This window comes from Oryctolagus cuniculus, chromosome 20, assembly GCF_964237555.1.
Source record: "Oryctolagus cuniculus chromosome 20, mOryCun1.1, whole genome shotgun sequence".
In the NCBI taxonomy this organism is placed as follows: Eukaryota; Metazoa; Chordata; class Mammalia; order Lagomorpha; family Leporidae; genus Oryctolagus; species Oryctolagus cuniculus.
Genome location: NC_091451.1, coordinates 23,013,910 through 23,033,885, shown reverse-complemented (window position 1 = coordinate 23,033,885; position 19,976 = coordinate 23,013,910). Strand labels below are relative to the sequence as shown.

Sequence of the window (19,976 nt, the reverse complement as noted above, 5' to 3'; positions counted from 1 at the left end):
GATCTGGCCAGTGGCCAAATTCCACACAGTATTCTGAGACTCACATCCATTCATTTATTCACAGGTGGTAACTGAGCCGATGTTCGCCCCGCAGAGCTACAGTCTGGGGGAGAGGGTCACCACACAACGTGATGTGTGTGTTGCGTCCATACAGAGGGCACACAGAGCTCGGGGGTTGAGGGTGCAACAGGTCACTGCTGTAGGGCAGCTGGAGATCAGAGTGCATGGATGGGCTGCTCTGGAGTTGGGGCCAGGAATGATGAGTAGATTTCAACAGATGGAGAGGGCATAATGAGGCAGAGGGATGGCATGATCAAAGCCCAGGACGGGACAGGACTCCAGCGTAGGTTATCTGCAGAAAGGTACTGGAAAGATAGGAAGATTGGGTCCAGATGATGAGGGTTTGACATGTTGAGATGAGGAATTCATTCAGCAGGCAGTGGAGACCTGGTGGAGGCCTTTGGGCAGGCAGGAGGTCAGGAGGGTTGTGCCGTAGGGAGATGACCTGCCCAGGAGCCTCAGTTTAAGTGTGCTTCAGGATGTTTGCACAAGGACGAAATTGGCTATTGCTTCATTTCTCAAAACCTGTCCTCCTTGTAGTTAAGTGGCACCTGACTGTGTCGCAGAGTGTGCTTTGATAATGATGGTGTTGAGATCCAGCGTCTTCTGAAGTTCTTGCGGGGAGGGGAGGGGTGGGTGGGTGTGAGCTCCAGTGGTGGTCCCTCTCTTGAAGTGGCTCTGTTGGAGTGTGCCTCCTGCTAGAGGCGGTGCTGGGCCCAAGGGACTCTCTCAGAGGCTCAGTGAGTCCTATGGCTTCGGAGGCCCCTCCCAGGCAGGAGGGAGCTAGCACTGCGCTGCTCACGCCCTGCTGCCTCCCTTCCTGCTAGACCTGGCCTACGGCTCTGTGATCACCGTGAAGAACCTGAAGATGGCTATCGGCTACCTGCACTCCCACCCACACCTCTACCCCGAGGGTGTCGGCGCTCGCCAGCAGCAGGTTGGTGAGCCTGTTTGGCTCTAGACTGTTTGCCGTGACTGAAGCCACCATTCACTGTCCTGTTTCCTGTCCTTGGCTCCCGCTGCTTCCCCTGCTTGAACACTCTTTCCATTCCTGCACTGTGTTCTTTCCTCTGGCTAACCCCAGCTTCTTTATGCTTCAGCTTGGGTGTTCTCTGAGCACTGTGACCCACCCCTTCCTGGTGCTGGGTCAGGTGGCCCTCTTACGAGAGGCTTTCTCGGTACTGTCTGGATGCTTCTGTTGTAACCCTTTGCATAGTGAACTCTGAGACTTCCTTCCTCTAGTCTCCTAGCTACTTGATCACCACTTCCTAGAAGGCTGGTGTGCCCAGGAAAGTGCCTGGCACGGAGTTGGTGAAGAGTGAAATATTGTAGTGGTGAACACAGATCCGGGAACCCAAATCAGGGTTTGAATCTTGGTTCTGTAGGGAATATACCTGGACCAGTTTCTTTTTTTCTTTTTTTTAAATATTTATTTATTTATTTGAAAGAGTTAGAGAGAGGAGAGGTAGAGAGAGAGAGAGAGGTCTTCCATCTGATGATTCACTCCCCAGTTGGCCGCAACGGCTGGAGCTATGCTGATCCGAAGCCAGGAGCCAGGAGCTTCTTCCAGGTCTCCCATGCAGGTGCAGGGGCCCAAGGACTTGGGCCATCTTCCACTACTTTCTCAGGCCATAGCAGAGAGCTGGATTGGAAGAGGAGCAGCTGGGTCTTGAACCGGTGTCCACATGGGATGCTGGCACCTCAGGCCAGGGTATTAACCTGCTGTGCTTCAGCTCCGGCCCCATGGACCAGTTCCTTAACCTTTCCCTGCTTTAGTATCTTCATTTTTTTTTTTTTTTCCGACAGGCAGAGTGGACAGTGAGAGAGAGAGAGAGAGGCAGAGAGAAAGGTCTTCCTTTTGCCATTGGTTCACCCTCCAATGGCCGCCATGGCCGGCGCGCTACAGCCGGCGCATCGCACTGATCCGAAGCCAGGAGCCAGGTGCTTCTCCTGGTCTCCCATGCGGGTGCAGGGCCCAAGGACTTGGGCCATCCTCCACTGCACTCCCGGGCGATAGCAAAGAGCTGGCCTGGAAGAGGGGCAACCGGGACAGAATCCGGCCCCCCAGCCGGGACTAGAACTCAGTGTGCCGGCACCACAAGGCAGAGGATTAGCCTATTGAGCCATGGGGCCGGCCTAGTATCTTCATCTTTTAATTGGGGGAAGCTAACCAGTACTTCTGTCCATTCTAGGGTTGTCATGAGGATTAAAGGAGAAAAATATATGTGAAGTGCACCTATGAGGCTTAGCTGCAAGTATCATTGAGTTCGTGAACACTCAGTGATGGACGCCTTGTCCAAGTTAGCGAGTGGTAGTCGGGGCTGTAGGGGGTGGGGCCTGAGAGGGAGAAGCAGGATTTTGGAGAGGTTAGTAGGGCCAGCTGCGGGAGAGGCCTTCCATATCACAGTAGATTTGACTTTGATCCACACACACTGGGGAGACAATGAAAGTTATTAAATGGTGACAAGATGTGATTAGAAATCTAGTTTAGAAAGACACTACAGGGGCCGGCACTGTGGTGTAGCAGGTAAAGCCGCTACCTACTGTGTCAGCATCCCATGTGGGAGCTGGTTCAAGTCCTGGCTGCCCCACTTGCGATCCTGCACTCTGCTATGGCATGGGAAAAAACAGTGGAAGATGGCCCAAGTTCTTGGGTCTTTGCACCCATGTGGGAGACCCAGAAGAAGCTCCAGGCTCCTGGCTTCGGATCGACCCAGCTCTGGCCATTGCAGCCATTTGGGGAGTAGACCAGCGGATGGAAGACTTCTCTCTTTCTCTCTCTCTCTGCCTCTCTGTAACCCTCTGCCTTTCAAATAAATAAATAAATCTTAAAAAAAAAAAAGAAAGAAAGAAAGACAACTCCAATGAGAATGTGATAGGTTGCCAGGGACAGGTTAGGAGGTAGTAACTATGAATAAGGATGATAAACAGGCCAAGACCACAGGGATGGAGGTGGGAATTGCTTTAAGAGACACTTCTTCCCGGGTGTCGTGTAGGGCCTGGTGCCTGATGCATTTCAGGATATGCAGACTGTTTTTTGAGAAGCTTAAAAGTGAAGTTTCTCTTCTTACAAAGTGACCAATCTTCATTTTGCCAAAAATTTTGCTTCTCACAACACTTATTTCCTTTTTCGCTACTAAAGTATTGACCTGAGGTATTTTTTTTTAAACAGGCAGAGTTAGACAATGAGAGAGAGAGAGACAGAGAAGAAAGTCTTCCTTCTGTTGGTTCACCCCCCAAATGGCCGCTACAGCTGGCGCACTGTGGCCAGCGCGCTGCACCGATCCAAAGCAGGAGCCAGGTGCTTCCTCCTGGTCTCCCATGCAGGTGCAGGGCCCAAGCACTTGGGCCATCCCCCACTGTCTTCCTGGGCCACAGCAGAGCTGGACTGGAAAAGGAGCAACCAGGACAGAATCCGACGCTCATACTGGGACTAGAACCCAGGGTGCCGGTGCCACAGGCAGAGAATTAGCCTGGTGAGCCGCAGCGCCGGCTTGAGGTATTGGGTTTTAATATTGGTTTTTCATGCTGGAGTCTCTCTCTCTCTTTTAGCTCTGGTGCAGTGGTTCTCAGACCTGGTCATACTGTAAAATCATCTGGAGGGCTTTTCCAGAGTCCCGGCGCCTCAGCTGCACAGCAGGGATTTGAATTCAGTTGACCTAGGCTGGGACCAGGCACTCTGCACTTTTGTTTTGATTTAAAGCTCTCCGAGTGGTTGTCCTGTGCAGCCAGGACAGAAGCCACAGCTAGCTGTTCCATGGTGAGCCCTTGCTGCAGGTGTCACGTGGAAGATTTTCAAGGTACAGATTTGGTGGCCAGGAGCTTCTGCACTGTGCAAAGGGGAGAAGGGGAACCTTCTGAAGGGCCCTGGTGTTAAGCTGGGGTTACGCACTTAGAGTCCGGATGTGGAGGTGTGACTCCACAGTGCTGGTGTGTGAAGTGCATTGGGCCACGATAGAAGCGTCTGTCTTTGTCGTTACTGAATCACTTAGCCTTTCTCCACCTGGATCCTCATCTCTAGAGAGGGGGTTGTGCTAAATAACCTCTTGTGGCCTTCCCTGCCCCACAGTTCAATGTCTTGATTGTAAACTGTTTTTAAGGCATAACATTTATAAGACACAATTGGAAAACATGGAAGAGTATAAAAAAGGAAACAAAATTTATACATAATCCCAGAAGGTAAGTATTTATATTTTGATGTATGACATTCTGCTATAATTGGATACCCATGTCCCTGGAAAACCTCATGTTATAAAAAAGCTCCACTGTGAAAATTAACATTTCTGAGAAAAAGGGACCACAGACTAAACTCAAGAAGAAAGAAATCATTCCTCTTATAGGTATTTCAATAATAATGTCTTTTGTAAAAGCAGACAAACAAGACACTTTCTCCCCATGCGCAGGCACAGAGCACAAGCACAGGCACCACCCAGCTGTGCCAGCCTTGCACAAATCCACCCAGCCGTGCCAGCCTTGCACAAATCCACCCAGCTGCGCCAGCCTTGCACAAATCCACCCAGCTGTGCCAGCCTTGCACAAATCCAGGTCGCGAAGACGCCATCTGGCTTTTTTTCAGGAATGCAGATTTCATTTTCTTTTCCTATGACCATAGAAACTTTTTCAGCTTCTTGTTATTCTTGATACCATTATCAGAAATTTTTTTTTCCTGAGAAACAAAGCAAAAGCTGCTCAAAGCAGCCATAATTGTCATACATGCAAAATGATTTTTCTTCTACATGCTATTTCCAAATCCTCTTGCAAGTAAATTAGCCATGCTCTATCCCTTTGAGGTTAAAATATAAATTCATGTTGTAAGATAAATGCTTATTTTCCCGCTGTTTCTTTCTTGTTGTTTACATAATTGGCACAATTATATATGTGAGGGACTTTTGAAGAATTCATGAAAAACACTTGCTATCTTTTAACTCCATTTTTCATGAGTTTTTTGAAGTACCTTCTGTGTAGTCTCTGGAACGTTGACTACTGGGAACGTTGGAATAAGCTACCCTGGTTTGAATCCTGTCTCGGCAACTTCAAACTGGGTAACATTGACCAGACTACTTCACTTCCATTTCCTAGTGTGCAGAGTGGGAGTAACCGTAGCCCCTGCAGCTGAAAGTGGAATTGTAGTTGAGGCAAGGCTTGCCCAGTGCTTAGGGAGTGCCTGGTGATGACGGTGGCGTTGCCAGCGTCTGCATCCCATGCTGCCACAAAACTCTGAGATGCTTTCTGTGGCTGAGGGATATTCTGTACCGGGGCCAGGCTGTCATAACTGTTTCCCTCTTAAGAGACACACGTGACGTTCATGATTTTTGCAGTTAGATTAATTGAAGCACACATGCACGGAAAGCTTTCAAATCAGTGTATACAAAATGTCAGTTAGACCCTGGGACGAGATACTTATGGAACTTCGTAGTTTCATGTGGCCCTGCAACGGGAAATACAATAACATGACTTCTTCATTTAGAAAGTTTGAGACACGGTCTTAATTACTTTTTAGGATGACACTAAATCCTCTTCTGGTGCTAGAGACTATTACACAGCGGCTTATGGTTCTTCCCTCTGGAGGGCTGGGACTTTAAGGACAAGGTGCAGAAAGATACAAAGAGACAGATCAAAAAGGCTTGCAGAGCGAAGCATCTGAGTGCAGAAGGAAAGAGTCTCACTGCTCTGTGCTCCTCTTGAGCCCGCCTCGGGCAACACTGCTCCTCGCTCCTCGGGCTGGAGCCTGGGGATCCCGAAAGAGGCTGAAGCACTGTTGGTTTGCTGTGGATTGTCCTTGGCCAGCTGTGCCGCTAGTGACTGTGTTCTCCCTACCCCTGACCCAGGTCACCACCTATTTGCACAAGGACTACAACAACCTGTGGATCATCAAGAAGCATAACACAGACTCAGGTAATGTGGTCAGGGACTGACGCCCCTCGTGCTGTTTCTCCTGCCTCCAAAAGAGTGACCCTGAGTGGGCTTTCCTGGCCATCTTCCACAACATCTCTACTGATCTCGCTTCTCCCTTCAAGAATTATTTATTTGACAGGCAGAGTGGTCAGTGAGAGAGAGAGACAGACAGAAAGGTCTTCCTTTTCCGTTGGTTCACCCCCCAATGGCCGCTGCGGCTGGCGCACCGCGCTGATCCAAAGCCAGGAGCCAGGTGCTTCTCCTGGTCTCCCATGGGGTGCAGGGCCCAAGGACTTGGGCCATCCTCCACTGCACTCCCGGGCCACAGCAGTGAGCTGGACTGGAAGAGGGGCAACCGGGACAGAATCCGGCGCCCTGACCGGGACTAGAACCCAGGGTGCCAGCACTGCAGGCGGAGGATTAGCCTATTGAGCTGCGGCGCTGGCCAAGAATTATTTCTTGAGCATCTGCTGTGTTCCCGGAGTACTGTGAGCATAAGGAATAAGCAGTGAGCAAAAACAGATACAATATAACTTTTATATCTGTCCTTTTGAAGCCAGAGAGCAGGGCATGGCTCAGACCGAATCCAGGTCACCTGGCATGCCAGCAGTAGGCACAACTAAGGTCACTTGTAATGTGGAGGACACCACGCCTTGCAGATGCCAGCATGTGGCCCTGATGACGGAGTGGGCTACTCCTTGCTCAGCCCTGAACACTTCAGTCAGCTGGAGATCTGAGGGCTGTGACTGGAACGTCACTCGATGTGGATCTGCAGCTGGTCTGCCTCCATCTGGTCTGGGCAGAGGAGCGCTGAAGCGCACTGTCAGTCTCTCTGGCACTAGGGCAAGAGCTACAGCCAGGTCTCAGCCAGGGCTTCCTCTTTGCTCAGAGCTACGTGCGGGCTGTGCCTCCTGCTGCAGCTAGAGGGCAGAGGGCGCCTTCTCTCACCTCTGAGCCCAGCATCACCACTCCTGTCCTGTGCCACAGGCCTTCCCTGTGACTCCTCAGCAAACATCTCTGCCGTGGCCTGTCCAGGGTCTTCTCCTGAGCCTTTATGGAGAAGTAGAGAGCTGCTGTTCTGAATCCACCTCCCTCGTTCCTCCCCTCACCTCCTTACTGCCACTTTTGGGCTATGAACATGACATACACAGCTGTTGTCTGCGTCCTGTTCGTCAGTAATACAACCTTTTACACCATTGGGCAGGATCTGTCTTACTGCCCTTGTGACATCAGTAACAGGCCAGTGGAAGTTGTCCATCACAGTGAGGAGTTAGGGAAGACTAGTTTTCCTTCTAAGTGACCGTGAGCAAGTCTTTGAACATCGCTGGCTGTTTTCTGTTCTAAGTTAAGATGGCTGCATTTCACCCAAGTGACTAAGGATTTTGTTGGAACTTTATAGGCTAAGGTGTTTGTGTTCTTCATGGCCCCTGCCCACCAAATCCACATAAACTAAAATGTCCTCCCATTGACTTACTTTAGTTGGCATCCTGCTCATTAATCTTGAAAGAGACCTAAAAAGGCAGCATGGTGACGGGTATGTGTGCAGCTGAGGTATCCAGTTCTTTGGAGAGCCAGTGATTTGCACTGGCAGATTTGTCCTTGACCTTGATCTGTTTGTAGAGTAGGGGTGCCTCGCTGTTTGGCGCAGACATTTGCAAGGATGTGTTCTGGGTTGTTTTGGTGACTGCCAGCCCCTTTTCCATCCCCTCACCTTCCAGAGGATGCACTGGTTTCTTTCTTCCATCATTTCCTGACAAGTTGTCATCAGAGAAAAGATAATCACTAGAAAAGGTTGCAGGATTTAGCATTTGATTTTGAAGAGAGCTGAGCAGAGTCATTTGCATGAATTAATTTTTGGAAGCCTCTACTATTACTACTAACAAGGAAATCTTACTCTTTAACTTCCCCACTTAAGGTCCAGTGGGGGCTTCGGTGCCTGTCAAACAAAGGCCACATTTGCCAGCCGGGCGTGCACTGACGCCTGCTCACCCCTCCTCTTCTGTTCTCGCTCCCCTTCTGCCGATCCACCCTGACCGGATGAAACCCATTTCCATTGGTCACATGAGTTTTGTTCTTTCCTATCTCACTGCCTGGTCCCTGTTGTTCACCTGACAAGATGCTCCTCTTTTTCAAGCATTATCTCTGGGAAGCCCTCGTCATGTCCTCTGAGGTGATCAGCCTCCCTCCGTGGCCCCGCAGCACCAAGCCTGGGTAGTACCCATAGCACAGAACCCTGCCGACTGACCCTGCTTACCAGCGGCCCTCACTTGATGCTGGCCTTGTGAGCACGTGATTCTGGATACCAGTGCTGCTTTCTCTTGGCAGATCCCCTCGACCCTTCGTCCCCAGTGGAGTTTGTGAGACATGGAGACATCATTCGGCTAGAACACAAACAGTACGTTGCCTTCCTGTTTGGGTAAAGGAGTGTTATGGACACTAAAAGCAGGGAGTTCTTTTAAGAAGTAAACAGAAACCAAGTTTGGATGAGGAGCTAGTAAAAGGAATAAAGCTTCTGCATGGAATGAGGGAACCCTGGCATGAGGAGGGTGAAACAAGCAGGCCAGCCTTTGCCTGTTTATTTCGGCTTTATGGAGCTCTGAACTTTGAAAATACTTTTCAGTTTCTTTTTCTTTTAGAGCAAAAAAGTATGAGTAAATAAATACATTAAAAATATTTATTGATTTATTTTGAAAGGCAGAGTGACAGAGAGAGAGAGAGAGAGAAATCTTCCAGCCACTGGTTCACTTCCCAAATGACCACAACAGCCAGGACTGAGTCAGGCTAAAGCCAGGAGCCAGGAACTCCATCAGGGTCTCCCACGTCAGTGACGGGGGCCCAAGTACTTGAGCCATCATCTGCTTACTTCTTAGGCACCTCAGCAGGGAGCTGGATCATAGCAGAGCAGCTAGGACTTGAGTTGGTGCTCTGATATGGGATGCAGGCCTCTCAACTGGTGGCTTAACCCACTGTGCCTCGTACCCACCCCGCCCAAAGCTTAGTAAGTGACTGCCTTTAGAAAGATGTCAGAGTTAGTTTGTATGGCAAATTGGTTTATTTAATTAATGTTCTCCCAGGTAATGCCAAGATTACATAAAAACTGTCTTCTTAAAAGTGTAAAAAAGCTGACATGGCCATTTGGGGGGTGAATAAATGGAAGGAAGACCTTTCTGTCTGTCTCTCTCTCACTGTCTAACTCTATCTGTCAAAAAAAAAAAAAAAAAAAAAAAAAAGACCTTGTCCTGAAATCCTGTGATTTTTCAGCAGCAGTGAGTGGTAGGTAGTAGGAAACAGCACAGCACATGAGGAAACAGGGCAGTGTATGAATCAAACAGTAGACAGGTGAGGCAGCCCCTCAGAAATTTTGTGCACTGGAATTACCAGATACAAATTTAGAAAATAAAGTTAGGGTGTGTGTACACCATTAGCAATGGTTTTTCTCTAATCAGTTGGAGATAGGTTACTTAAAAGTTCTATTCTATTACTATTAAATAAATTTCATTTTAGTATTAATTTTAGTATTAATTTCATTTTAGTATTAATTAAAGTTGAAAGTAAATTTCATCTTTACAAATTTCTAAATATTTTATATCACTTATTGTGGATGAAATCAAGAATTGTTATAAAAAGCTAAATAAATAAAAACATAATTAGGCCGGCGCCGCGGCTCACTAGGCTAATCCTCCGCCTTGCGGCGCTGGGACACCGGGTTCTAGTCCCGGTCGGGGCGCCAGATTCTGTCCCGGTTGCCCCTCTTCCAGGCCAGCTCTCTGCTGTGGCCCGGGAGTGCAGTGGAGGATGGCCCGAGTACTTGGGCCCTGCACCCCATGGGAGACCAGGATAAGTACCTGGCTCCTGCCATCGGATCAGCGCGGTGTGCTGGCTGCAGCGCGCCAGCCGTGGCGGCCATTGGAGGGTGAACCAACGGCAAAAGGAAGACCTTTCTCTCTGTCTCTCTCTCTCACTGTCCACTCTGCCTGTAAAAAAAAAAAAAAAAAACTGATGATGGAAGTAGAAAGACTTGAAATGGGGTGGGTTACATATTTTGGGCACACGTAGATCTCAAGTTTTAATTTTCTTTTCCCTATTCCTCCCTCAAGTCAGCCAAGCTCAGAGCCTCCATCCCAGCGCCTGAGGCTGTTCCCCTTCACGGCCCCCTGCCTTGGGCTCTTCTCTCTCCTCCAATTCTCTGATCTTTCTTTCCTGCTTTGTTGGCTGGTAATGGTTCAGATTCTCAGAGCTCTTGTCCTAACGTGACTCTGAATGTCCTTGGTAAAAAGAAGAAACACTGTACATTTCTCAAGGGTAAAAGCATTTCTCTCTTCTTACTTTTAGGACTTCTCGCAACTTGCACAGCCACTATCATGAGGCCCCCCTGACCCGGAAGCACTATCAGGTCACTGGCTATGGAATAGTAAGTGAGCAGCTTGAGCACGAGGTAAAAAAAAGTTGGGGGTTTAGGTTCAGGGCCATGTGGCAGAACACATTCTCCCCCAACGCTGGTGTGTTCTGAGGATTAGAGGCCACACAGGGACACTTTTCACATTGGGGAGTTTTTGGCTAAGCTTGCTGTGGGAAAAGCACATTGTGAAGTCTGTCTCCATCCCTCTCCTTGCATAATAGCCTTGCCATTTACATGTCCTGCTGCTTAGTAAATGTCAAATGTGAGTGCTATTTATATCTCTTTCCAACTCAGGTTGGAGAGAACCCAACAACTCACGATATGGCCCTAGATGACTATGGAAGTTCATCTCTTGCCAGGTTCCAAATCTCATTGGCTTTCTTTTTAAGGATTACTTTCCTGTTTTGCAGAGGGATGTAATCCACGTAGCTTTTTTTTATTTTACTATCTCAGGATGCCATTAATAGAGTAAAAGCTCATGTGTTCTTACTAGTATGGCTCAGGGAGTAGTTGAAGACAAAACATTTTAGGGAATGTCTTAGCCAGCAGTTGCATTTCCTTCTGAGACCTTTGTGCTTTACTAAAGGTTCTGGGCCCCTCAGGTGGGCTCCCCAGTCCTGTTTCTAGTTGCTCATCCCGTATTGTCCTAGGCCGACACTCTGAACGGTCTCACTTTCCCTGGGGGGCATCTCCTGGGGAGAATTAGACACAACTGCCTTGATTTCCAATATGCAGTGGGCCTTTCTGGCTTAGAGGAGTGAGAATCCAGTTGGCTAAGGTAGTGGACACAAATGGCCAGGATCTATTTCTGTTGACTCAGGGAGATGTCTGGAGTTTGTTTTAAGGGCGGCCCCATCTGTTTAGAACTTAGACTCTAGTCCTGTGAACTGAGATATTGGACTTCTGGTCCCAAGAGTTATGTTCCTGCTTTGGGTCCTGAGTCACCTGGAATATTTCTGTGGCCTGTTCCCTTTCCCCTCAGTCCTTGAGGCTGATTTGGTCTTTGACTTTTAAAATGTGGGGGCATCTGAGACAGTGGCCATTTCTCTTTCTAATACCCTTTCTCTAAGGTCATTTCACTTTGTGGTTTTTTTCTTGGTTTATGTGACAGAATGGGACAGGGGATTCGAATGACTTTTGGCGGATAGAGGTTGTAAACAGAAAATTTGGAAACCGAATCAAAGTGCTGAGAAGTCGATTTCGCCTCATCCATCTGGTCACAGGCTGTGTCCTGGGCTCGTCAGGAAAGGTTCTGCCCAAGTGGTGAGTCTCTGGAGCTTTGATGACCCAGTGGAGGCCTGTACTTTCCTTTTACACAACAGGGAATATCCCAGAAGCTCCAGTTTCCTAGTGGTCAGTGGTTGCCTCATGCGCTCTTCTTAGTGGTAGAAGAGGGGAGAAAAGGTGCCGGGCTCATCATGGAGCACAGTGCTCCAGTGTAGCTGGAGCTCTATGTGTCTGGCAGTTGAACATCTGTGTGTCTGGCTTACAGTCATAACTCTCTGGGTCTGTATTTCTAAAAGGGAACTGTTAGATGCTAGACTACTCCTAGGATAGCTGAGGAATACAAAAGTGCAAGTTGAGGGGCTAGCACTGTGGCACAATGGGTTAACGCCCTGGCCTAAAGTGTGGGCATCCCATATGGGCGCCAGTTCTAGCCCCGGCTGCTCCACTTCTGATCCAGCTCTCTGCTATGGCCTGGGAAAGCACTGAAAGATGGCCCAAGTCTTTGGGCCCCTGCACCCGCGTGGGAGACCTGGAAGAAGCTCCTGGCTCCTGGCTTCAGATTGGCGCAGCTCCAGCCGTTGCAGCCAATTGGGAGTAAACCAGCGGATGGAAGAACTCACACTCTCTCTCTCTCTCTCTCTTTTCTCTCTCTCTCTGCCTCTCCTCTGTCTGTGTAACTCTTTCAAATAAATAAATAAATCTTTAAAAATAAATAAATAAAAGTGCGAGTTGAAAAAGTGACAGCTACCAGGTTGAACAGAGAGGGGTCCCATGGGTCTGAGAGCAGTAGGCAGTGGGTTCCAGAGCTCCTGAGAGACATCTGTGACAACTCTCCACAGGGGCTGGGAGCAGCTGGAAGTTACTTGCACCCCTTACCTAAAAGAAACCCTCAACTCCATCTGGAATGTGGAGGACCATATCAATCCCAAACGTGAGTGAGGACACTTCCCGGGCTGGCTCTGAGGGGAAGCAGTTGTAAGAAGCCTTCACTTCATCTGATTGTTCCATCATCTTCTTCTTTCACACCTGGTCTCTGCACCAGTTGTCTATACCTCCATGGCTTCCCCTTTTTCTTCTCACCCACTCCATCGTTAAACTCTTCTCCCTAAAGTGAGCACTGACCATCAGCAGGTCCATCTCGTCTCCCTCTGGGCTCGTCTGTCCCCTGCACTGTGGATGTCTCCTGCTCTCAAGGCTTAGAGCAGGCTGGCACTTTGCCTTTATGGCCTCTCACCCTGCATCAAGCCGGCACCATTTCAGAAAGCCCTGGCCACAGCCCCGAGCTGAGCACACGTCTTGGCTCACAGGCTCTGCTTGACATGTGCACTTAACATCAACTCCGTACAGCACGGGATTAGTCCTCTGTTTTCCTGAACTGCCCCCTTCAAATTCATGCCTGATTGCCCTTTCCCTCCGTGCTTTCTGTCTCATTCTTACTACCTAATCTAACCCAAACTACTAATTAACTCATTGAACACCCCTTTCTGGGTGTGCCACAAACCAGGAGGAGCCCTGTGGATGCCCTCATGGTTAGGTAGACTCGGTCCCTTCCTCATAGACCTTTTGCCTAACAGGAGGGCAGCATTTGAGCCCAGAGGTCAAGAACTGCTGGGACCCCAGGAGGAGGGGCTTGCTGTCTCTTTCCTTTGTATCTCTCAGAGTACCTGGTGCGTACTTAATGCCCACTGAACAGATAGCCCTCGACACTCCCAGCTGGTCTTTAGGCCGTCAGGAAGTCTGCACCTGGGCTCTGGTGGCTGTGGGGGTTCATGGACAGACACACTGCGTGGGAAAATGAATGACAGAGGCTTTCTCCTGTCTGTTTTTTCCAGTGCCAAACATCAGCCTGGAGGTGCTTCAGCCCAGTTTTCCTGAGATCTTGCTGGAGTCCCACATGGTCATGATCCGGGTACTGTGGCCCCTTCTTCCATGGCTTTCTAAGACGTCTGGCAGGTGCAAGTTTGCTATAGATCCACTGCCCCCTTGTGGGGGACTCTGAAAGCATCATCACTTGCTGGTTTACTTCCCTATCCCAGAATAAGAATGATCGTGATGATGATGGTGACACAAACACTGAGTTTATATTAAGTCCTTTCATGTTTACTGTAGTCCTGTGGAGGTTATTGTCATCCCCAGTTACAGATGAGGGCAGTGAAGCACGGGGAGGTTGAGGATCTTGTCCAGGGCCATGCAGCTGAGTTTAAGAGGTGGACCCAAGCTCTGGCAGGGGCCATCAGGCTTTCAGTCACTGCCGGTTGCAGCCGCACTCCCCTGCCTCCAGGTGATTTTTCAGATCTGTTCAAGTGACAGAGTTCATGAAAATCTCAGTTCCTGGTTGAGATCCCGAGATACTCATAGTTTGTTCTGTCATGTGAGATTGGGGTCAGTTAGGATGAACAGCCGGCCTGAGTGTGTGGTTTGGATGTAGCATGAAATCCTGTCCATAGCCAGCCCACTCGTATTTCTGGACAGAAACTATTTAAGGAGCATGGTTGATTTCTTTTTTAAGGTTTTCTAAGACTCATTATTTTCACTCTGTTTTTAGCTGATAGAATTGTGCATCAAAGCTTTAAGGAAAATTGAGAGATGAATCTTAAAGTTGAGACAATTCTATCACTAGCCTAAATTTCCCCCTGTGAACTGGGGGACACCCGCTGTTCAGTGAGAGACCCCCTTCCTCGGACTTATGGGAAACCTGTTCTACAAGTTGAAGAAGAGCTGTGTCTCAAGCCAGATGGTGGTTATCAGTCAACCCACAGGGCTGCGGGGCCGAGTAGCAGTTGCGGTTCCTCCCCTGGTGAGCCGTTGTCAAGTGGAGCTCCCTAGAGGTGCTTATGGAAGCTGTACTCAGTAAATGCAGCTGACTTACTTCACACATTAAACTTTAAATTCAGATGTTGTCATTTTCCCCCCGGGAAGTGTGAGTTGACATGAAGCAGTCTCTGGGTCACTTCTTCTCTGACAGTCTGCTTGTAGCTGTCACTGCGGTCTGATGACAGAGCTCTTGGACTATGTGCCTGTCAGGCAGAACAGCATTCTGGGTGTGGGTAGAATTTCAAGACGAGGTCCAAAGAGTTTCATTTCTCCTTTCATTACCTAAGAGAAGTCTAGACTACTGAAACCCTAGGGAAACAGTAGGGTGCTGTTCTGCAGGCTAAGTGGATTCCTTCGATGTGCGTGGGGAAGGCTGGTTTGCCTGGTGCAGTTGGCTGGAACAAGCCTGCTCAGAGAGAAAGCCTGGAGAACCGACAGACTCACGCGCCTGTACTGGCTATGGTGTTCCCTTCCTTCCATCTTGCGTTAGTAGAAGAGCTGAACTCGGCAGCGTTTAAGGCAGTGGGTCGGAGGCCCTGGGCTTGTTGCAGGTCTGCTGGAGCGCTGAAGTGTCAGACCAAACTGAGCTGCTTTGAAGGAATCAGTTTCCCCTCCCTCTACTCCAGGGGTCCCGGGTCGTTCCGTAGTTCAAGGCCTTCAGGTGGCCGGAGTGCTGCCGGGGCTGTGCAGCTAGTCCTCGTGGGCCGGACACCGCTGTGCAGGAGTGTCCCAGCTGCCGTACGGAGGCCAGCACACTAATTCCAAACCCTCGGAGGAGGGGTTAGTAAGGTTCTGGGAGGCAGTTCATTGTCCTTGGCTTAGCAGATGGGTGTTTTGTGCCCAAAGAAACAAATCCCTTTCTCTGCAGCCGAGGTCTGAGTGGACCATATCTGGGGGCAAGAGGGGGCCTGCTTGTATGGCTGTGGGTGGGGCTGTAGGCCGTAGGGAGAGAAGGCGCACCTGGCTTCCCTGCGAGGCAGACTGCTGCTGGCACTGCGCACTGGGCAGGCTCTCAGGGATGCTCGCGCTTCGCTTTCTGTCCTCTCTAGCTCTCTGTCCTGACCAGCCTGTCTTTGCACCTCCCTGCAGGGCAACAATGGCCTCAAACCCAAGGACAATGAGTTCACGTCTAAACCCTGGCACTGGCCTATCAACTATCAGGTAGGGCCCAAGGCTGGACTCCTCCCTGGAAATGGAGCTAAAAGAGACCGTTGAGACTGGGCAGGGCGGGCTGGCGTGCTGGGGTGGCGGGCGGCCATCTGGGAGGTTACCCAGAGACTGGGCTCTGCTCTCTGCCCTGATTCTGACCCTGCCTTCCCACAGAGCTCGTGCAGAATTTGCATACTCTGAGCCACCTGTGAAAGGCGACCGGTCTCCCTCCGCTAGAAGGGGGTGGCTGGGATGAGCTGGGCCCTGGGTCAGCAGGGTGTCCTCTCCACAGGGCCTGCGCTTCTCAGGGGCCAATGACACGGACTTCCGCGTCTATCTGCTTGGCAACCCGGTGAGTGCCCACCAGCCCCAGCCCAGGCCCGCAAGCACTTGCCCGTGGGAAGCCGCGGGAGCTGCTGCTTTCCGTGCTCCTCCAGTTCCCGTCTCTCCGCAGGTGGTTTGGTGGCTGAATCTGCTGAGCATTGCTGTCTACCTCCTCTCGGGGAGCATCATTGCTGTAGCCATGCAGAGAGGGGTGCAGCTGCCAGCGGAGGTCGAAGGTCAGGTCCCTGGGCTCTCCCTACTTCGACCCAGCAGTTGGCAGCGGGGACCTGTGCCCCTGGGGCATGCTGGCTCCTGACGGGGCATCCCTTGCCTTCCACATCCTGTGTTTTTCCTTCTTTTTTGTACTTTCCACCCTCCCAGCAACCCCGTGGAGTGGAGTGTTAGGCCCCGCTTTCTGTGGATTTCTGTGGATTAGGCACAGTGAGATTGAAATGTGTCCCAGCACACAGCAGTGGTCAGTGGAAGAGCTGAGGTTCAAGCCGAGCAGTCTGACTTCACTTTGAACCTGTGCACCATGTCTGGAGCAGCCCATCTTTCTTCTGCTCCTCCTCGTTCCACGGCCCTGTCCTCTAGTGTGTAGACAGAGCCGCTGGGCCAAGGGAGGAGCAACCCATTGCTGTTCCTGGTGACTTTAGCTGCTGGACCATGGACCACAGTATCTGAGATGCCCACACAGGCCTCTGACCCCTGCAGCCCCTGTCTGAACAGTTACTGCCCCAGATACACGTCCCTCCGTTCTGTCTGGTCTGTCTGTGTCTCTGACCGCTGCTGCAAGCTGTGTGCAGTGGTAAAGATAGAGAGGTAGAGAGGGAGGGGGAAGCCATCTCCAGGGGCGAGGGTTATGGCTTTATTAGAGGCGAGCCCTTTTCCCAGACACCAGCTGTGGCCTCGTGCTGGTGTGTGGTGCCCTTGTCATTGGTGCCAAGAACCTCTCATGCTGGGTGTTGACCAGGGCTTTTGAGACCCAGTTCTTTCCTCTGGTTGCCATAGAGTCATTTGGGTTGGTCTGCATGAGAGAAGGAATGGAGAGGTAAGGGTAGTGACTTGGTCACAGCGCAAGGAAGGGACAGAGCTGGGCTGGAACTCCGGATCTCTGCCCTCTCCCTGCCTCTGACCGGGGCTGTGCTGTTTGGGCCCAGGGCTGTCCCAGGTCCTGCTGCGAGGAGGTGGCCAGGTCCTGCTCGGCTGGATGCTGCACTACTTCCCGTTCTTCCTGATGGGCCGCGTCCTGTACTTCCACCACTACTTCCCAGCCATGCTCTTCTCCAGCATGTTGACAGGTCAGCGCCACCCACTTGGCCTTGGGAGACAGAGCAGGGGCGGGGACAGGGAGCAGCAGAGCTGAGGGCAGTCTCTGCTCCCTGACTTCTGTGCTCCAGAAGTGCGTCCTCACGGGCTGCTGTGGGTTTCCCTCCCCACCAGGCATCCTGTGGGACACCCTCCTGCGGCTCTGTGCCTGGCGCTTGGCCAAGGGCATCCATGTGGTGGGAATCCTGAGCCTGCTCCTGGGAACTGCCTACAGGTATGCATGTCCCCTGCGTGGGCTCAGTGACGCTCAGCCTGGTGCGTTCTGCCTTCCCCAGCCGCCTGGCCCCCACCCCGAGGGCTCTGGTTCAGGTGACAGCCCCCAGGTGACCCTAATGTGCAGCAAGGAGCAGCAGCAGGAAGCGAACTGTGCGTTCTCTGCTCTGCCAGTAGTTTCCAGCTTTTGGGCCAGCCCTCTTTCATCCCACTGGCTCCTTGCCAGAACTGCTGTCCGTGAGGGGCGGGAGAGGATGGGAAGACTAGGAATGGGGTGGTCTGGGGGCCGCTGGGAGGGGACAGTTGTTTGGAGAGCCCGCCTGCTTCGCCCTCTCTGCAAGCCCTGTGGGTGTCCTGCTGAGCCGCACTGGCGTCCTGGCGAGCACATGCCTGTCCAGGGGCCTTAAATCACATTTTGACAAACACTCGAGTCGAATGGCCCACACCATGGCCCAGACAGAGCCCTGTCATTGGCCTCTTACAAAGACCCCTTCCTTTATTGTCACGAAGTCCACCTCTGCTAAGCTCTCTCTGCCCGAAAGGCCAGCTCAGACAGTTGTGCTAAGAGAGAGTAGGTCTTGTGGGCAGGGAGTATCTGGTGAACTCCGGCAGGAGGCGCTGAATCCATAGGCATGGGTGCCAACGCCTCCCTCCGACTCCCTCGCAGCTTCTACCTCTTCCATCCTCTGGCTTATGGGATGGTTGGTCCTCTAGCCCAGGACCCCGAGAGTCCGATGGCAGGACTAAGGTGGCTGGAATCATGGGACTTTTGAGGCTACTGTAAAGACTCCAGCCTGGCGCCAGGAACTGCCCCGGGACAGCCAGCTGTGGAGCCAAACCCTGGACCCTTCTGACTGTGGATGAAGCCGCCTGAGGAGCTTGGAGAATTCTGCTTCCTGCCAGGACCTGCCAGGACCAAGCTCTGGGAGTCCAACGCTGGGAGCGCCACAATGCTGTGTGCAGCACCTGCGGGGGTGGCGTCTCAGCCCACTCCCCTGTGAGCAGGACGGGCAGGGGGCATGTGCACAGGGTGGGAGTGCCTGGGAGATGGTGCCCCGTGGAGTGGGCCTTGTAACTGGACAGTCAGTGGCATAAACTCTAGAAAGCCCAGGACTGCAGTGACATTTTCTTGTGTTCTTTCCACACTGGGTTTGCTTTGGTTTTGGTTTGTAAGACCCATCAAAACGTCTACCTCCACCAGGGCCCCAACAGCTGAGAGTGCCGGCCCCAAGGGCAGAGCAGATGGGACCATCACAGTGAACCCAGCTGAGGTGGGCAAGCGCTCCGAGCCCCCAGGGACTGCTGCTCAGGGGCCTGTCTGTGGTAGACCAGAGCACCAGGCTCTGGGGAGCAGGGTGGCCGGGAAGGCGGCAGCCTCGGGTCAGCCTTCCTTAGCCCTCTGGGGGTGTCACACCGTGAGATTGGCAGTAGGAGCCGTGTCCTGTGCTTGGCCACTCTGTAGCCCCAGGCCTGGGCATGCTAGAGGGGACTTCTCTCTGTCCCTCAGTTTCCCCCTGCTTCTGGCCTGGCCCTGAGGCTGGCCTTTGAGGATGCTTTTGTGACAGCTGAGCCAGCTGAGAGCGGTAGGCGCGTGGTGCAGGCTCCCTGAGGGCACCGGGGTGTGCACTGCCCCGGCCTGTCTGCCTGAACGCCACTGTCGCCTGCTGGGCCTTCCCAGTGCCGCTGCTCCAGCCCTCCCCGCGGACGTCTCCCGGCTCAGCCCTGGGGCATCTCCCCCTCCTCTGTCACAGTTTCACCTGCCTCTTTCTCCCCGAAGACCCCAAACACCGAGAACTGAAAAGCATGGCTGCTTCTCCTGCTTAGCGCTTTGAAGTTGAGGCCAGCTCAGCGCTCTGCTGCGCTTCCTTCCCAAAGGGATGAAGAACACCCTTGGGTTGGGGGGAGCGGAGCCCAGGCCAGCACCCCAGCCAGCCTCCCTTGGCGCCGGCTTCGTCTCCGAGGACTCAAAGCCCCGAGGTCTAATGATGAGTTTGCTGCTCTCCATCTTTCCCCTGTGCAGCTTCCAGCGACTCTTGACAGGGCCTGAGTGCTTTAAAGCGGCCGGGGAGGCGGTTGCCATGGAGACTGGAAATCAGTCCCAGGGACAGGTCGTGCTATCTACTGGGCTGTGGGGAGGGAAGCTTCTGGGCCATGCTCGGACATTCAGACAAGCTGTCATTAATGTTAATAGAGGAAACCGGCGATGTCAAAAGCAAGGCAGCTTGGTTAATTAGATCTGGGGCCAGATGACCTCCCTCTCCCACGGCTGCAGCCCTTTTGATTTCCCCCAGCAGGAAGCCGCCTGTGCCGAGCCTGGGCTGCTTGCTTAATTGCATCTCTGGCAAGGATGGAGAAGCTCTGCTCCCTCTTTTCCGCACCCCAGGCACAGCTGCTTGCTTCGACTGGGCGGGGGCCCCATCGGGGTGAGCTCTCCTGGAGGTGGAGCACAGGAGGCCGTGCTTGGCTCTCAGCAGAGAAGTTGGCCTCCCCGACCTCCAGAGGTGGCTGATGCTCCTTGGGGCTTCTTATTTCCCAGCAGGAAGTTACTGGAAGGAGCAGCTCTGTG

General features: G+C 51.9%; 1 protein-coding gene across 1 annotated transcript in view; it reads left to right on the top strand.

The window, feature by feature from the left end:
• Positions 1-18,523, top strand: part of POMT2 (protein O-mannosyltransferase 2) — a 44,981-nt gene extending 26,458 nt beyond the window's left edge. The window contains exons 9-21 of the mRNA XM_002719630.5: positions 888-997; positions 5,889-5,955; positions 8,281-8,350; positions 10,288-10,366; positions 11,466-11,617; positions 12,421-12,512; positions 13,414-13,490; positions 15,485-15,556; positions 15,837-15,896; positions 15,999-16,104; positions 17,029-17,169; positions 17,312-17,411; positions 18,078-18,523. Coding sequence (XP_002719676.1) covers positions 888-997; positions 5,889-5,955; positions 8,281-8,350; positions 10,288-10,366; positions 11,466-11,617; positions 12,421-12,512; positions 13,414-13,490; positions 15,485-15,556; positions 15,837-15,896; positions 15,999-16,104; positions 17,029-17,169; positions 17,312-17,411; positions 18,078-18,183 — 1,232 coding nt within the window. The 3' untranslated portion in view covers positions 18,184-18,523. The remainder of the gene's footprint in view (positions 1-887; positions 998-5,888; positions 5,956-8,280; positions 8,351-10,287; positions 10,367-11,465; positions 11,618-12,420; positions 12,513-13,413; positions 13,491-15,484; positions 15,557-15,836; positions 15,897-15,998; positions 16,105-17,028; positions 17,170-17,311; positions 17,412-18,077) is intronic.
• Positions 18,524-19,976: the final 1,453 nt, after the last annotated feature.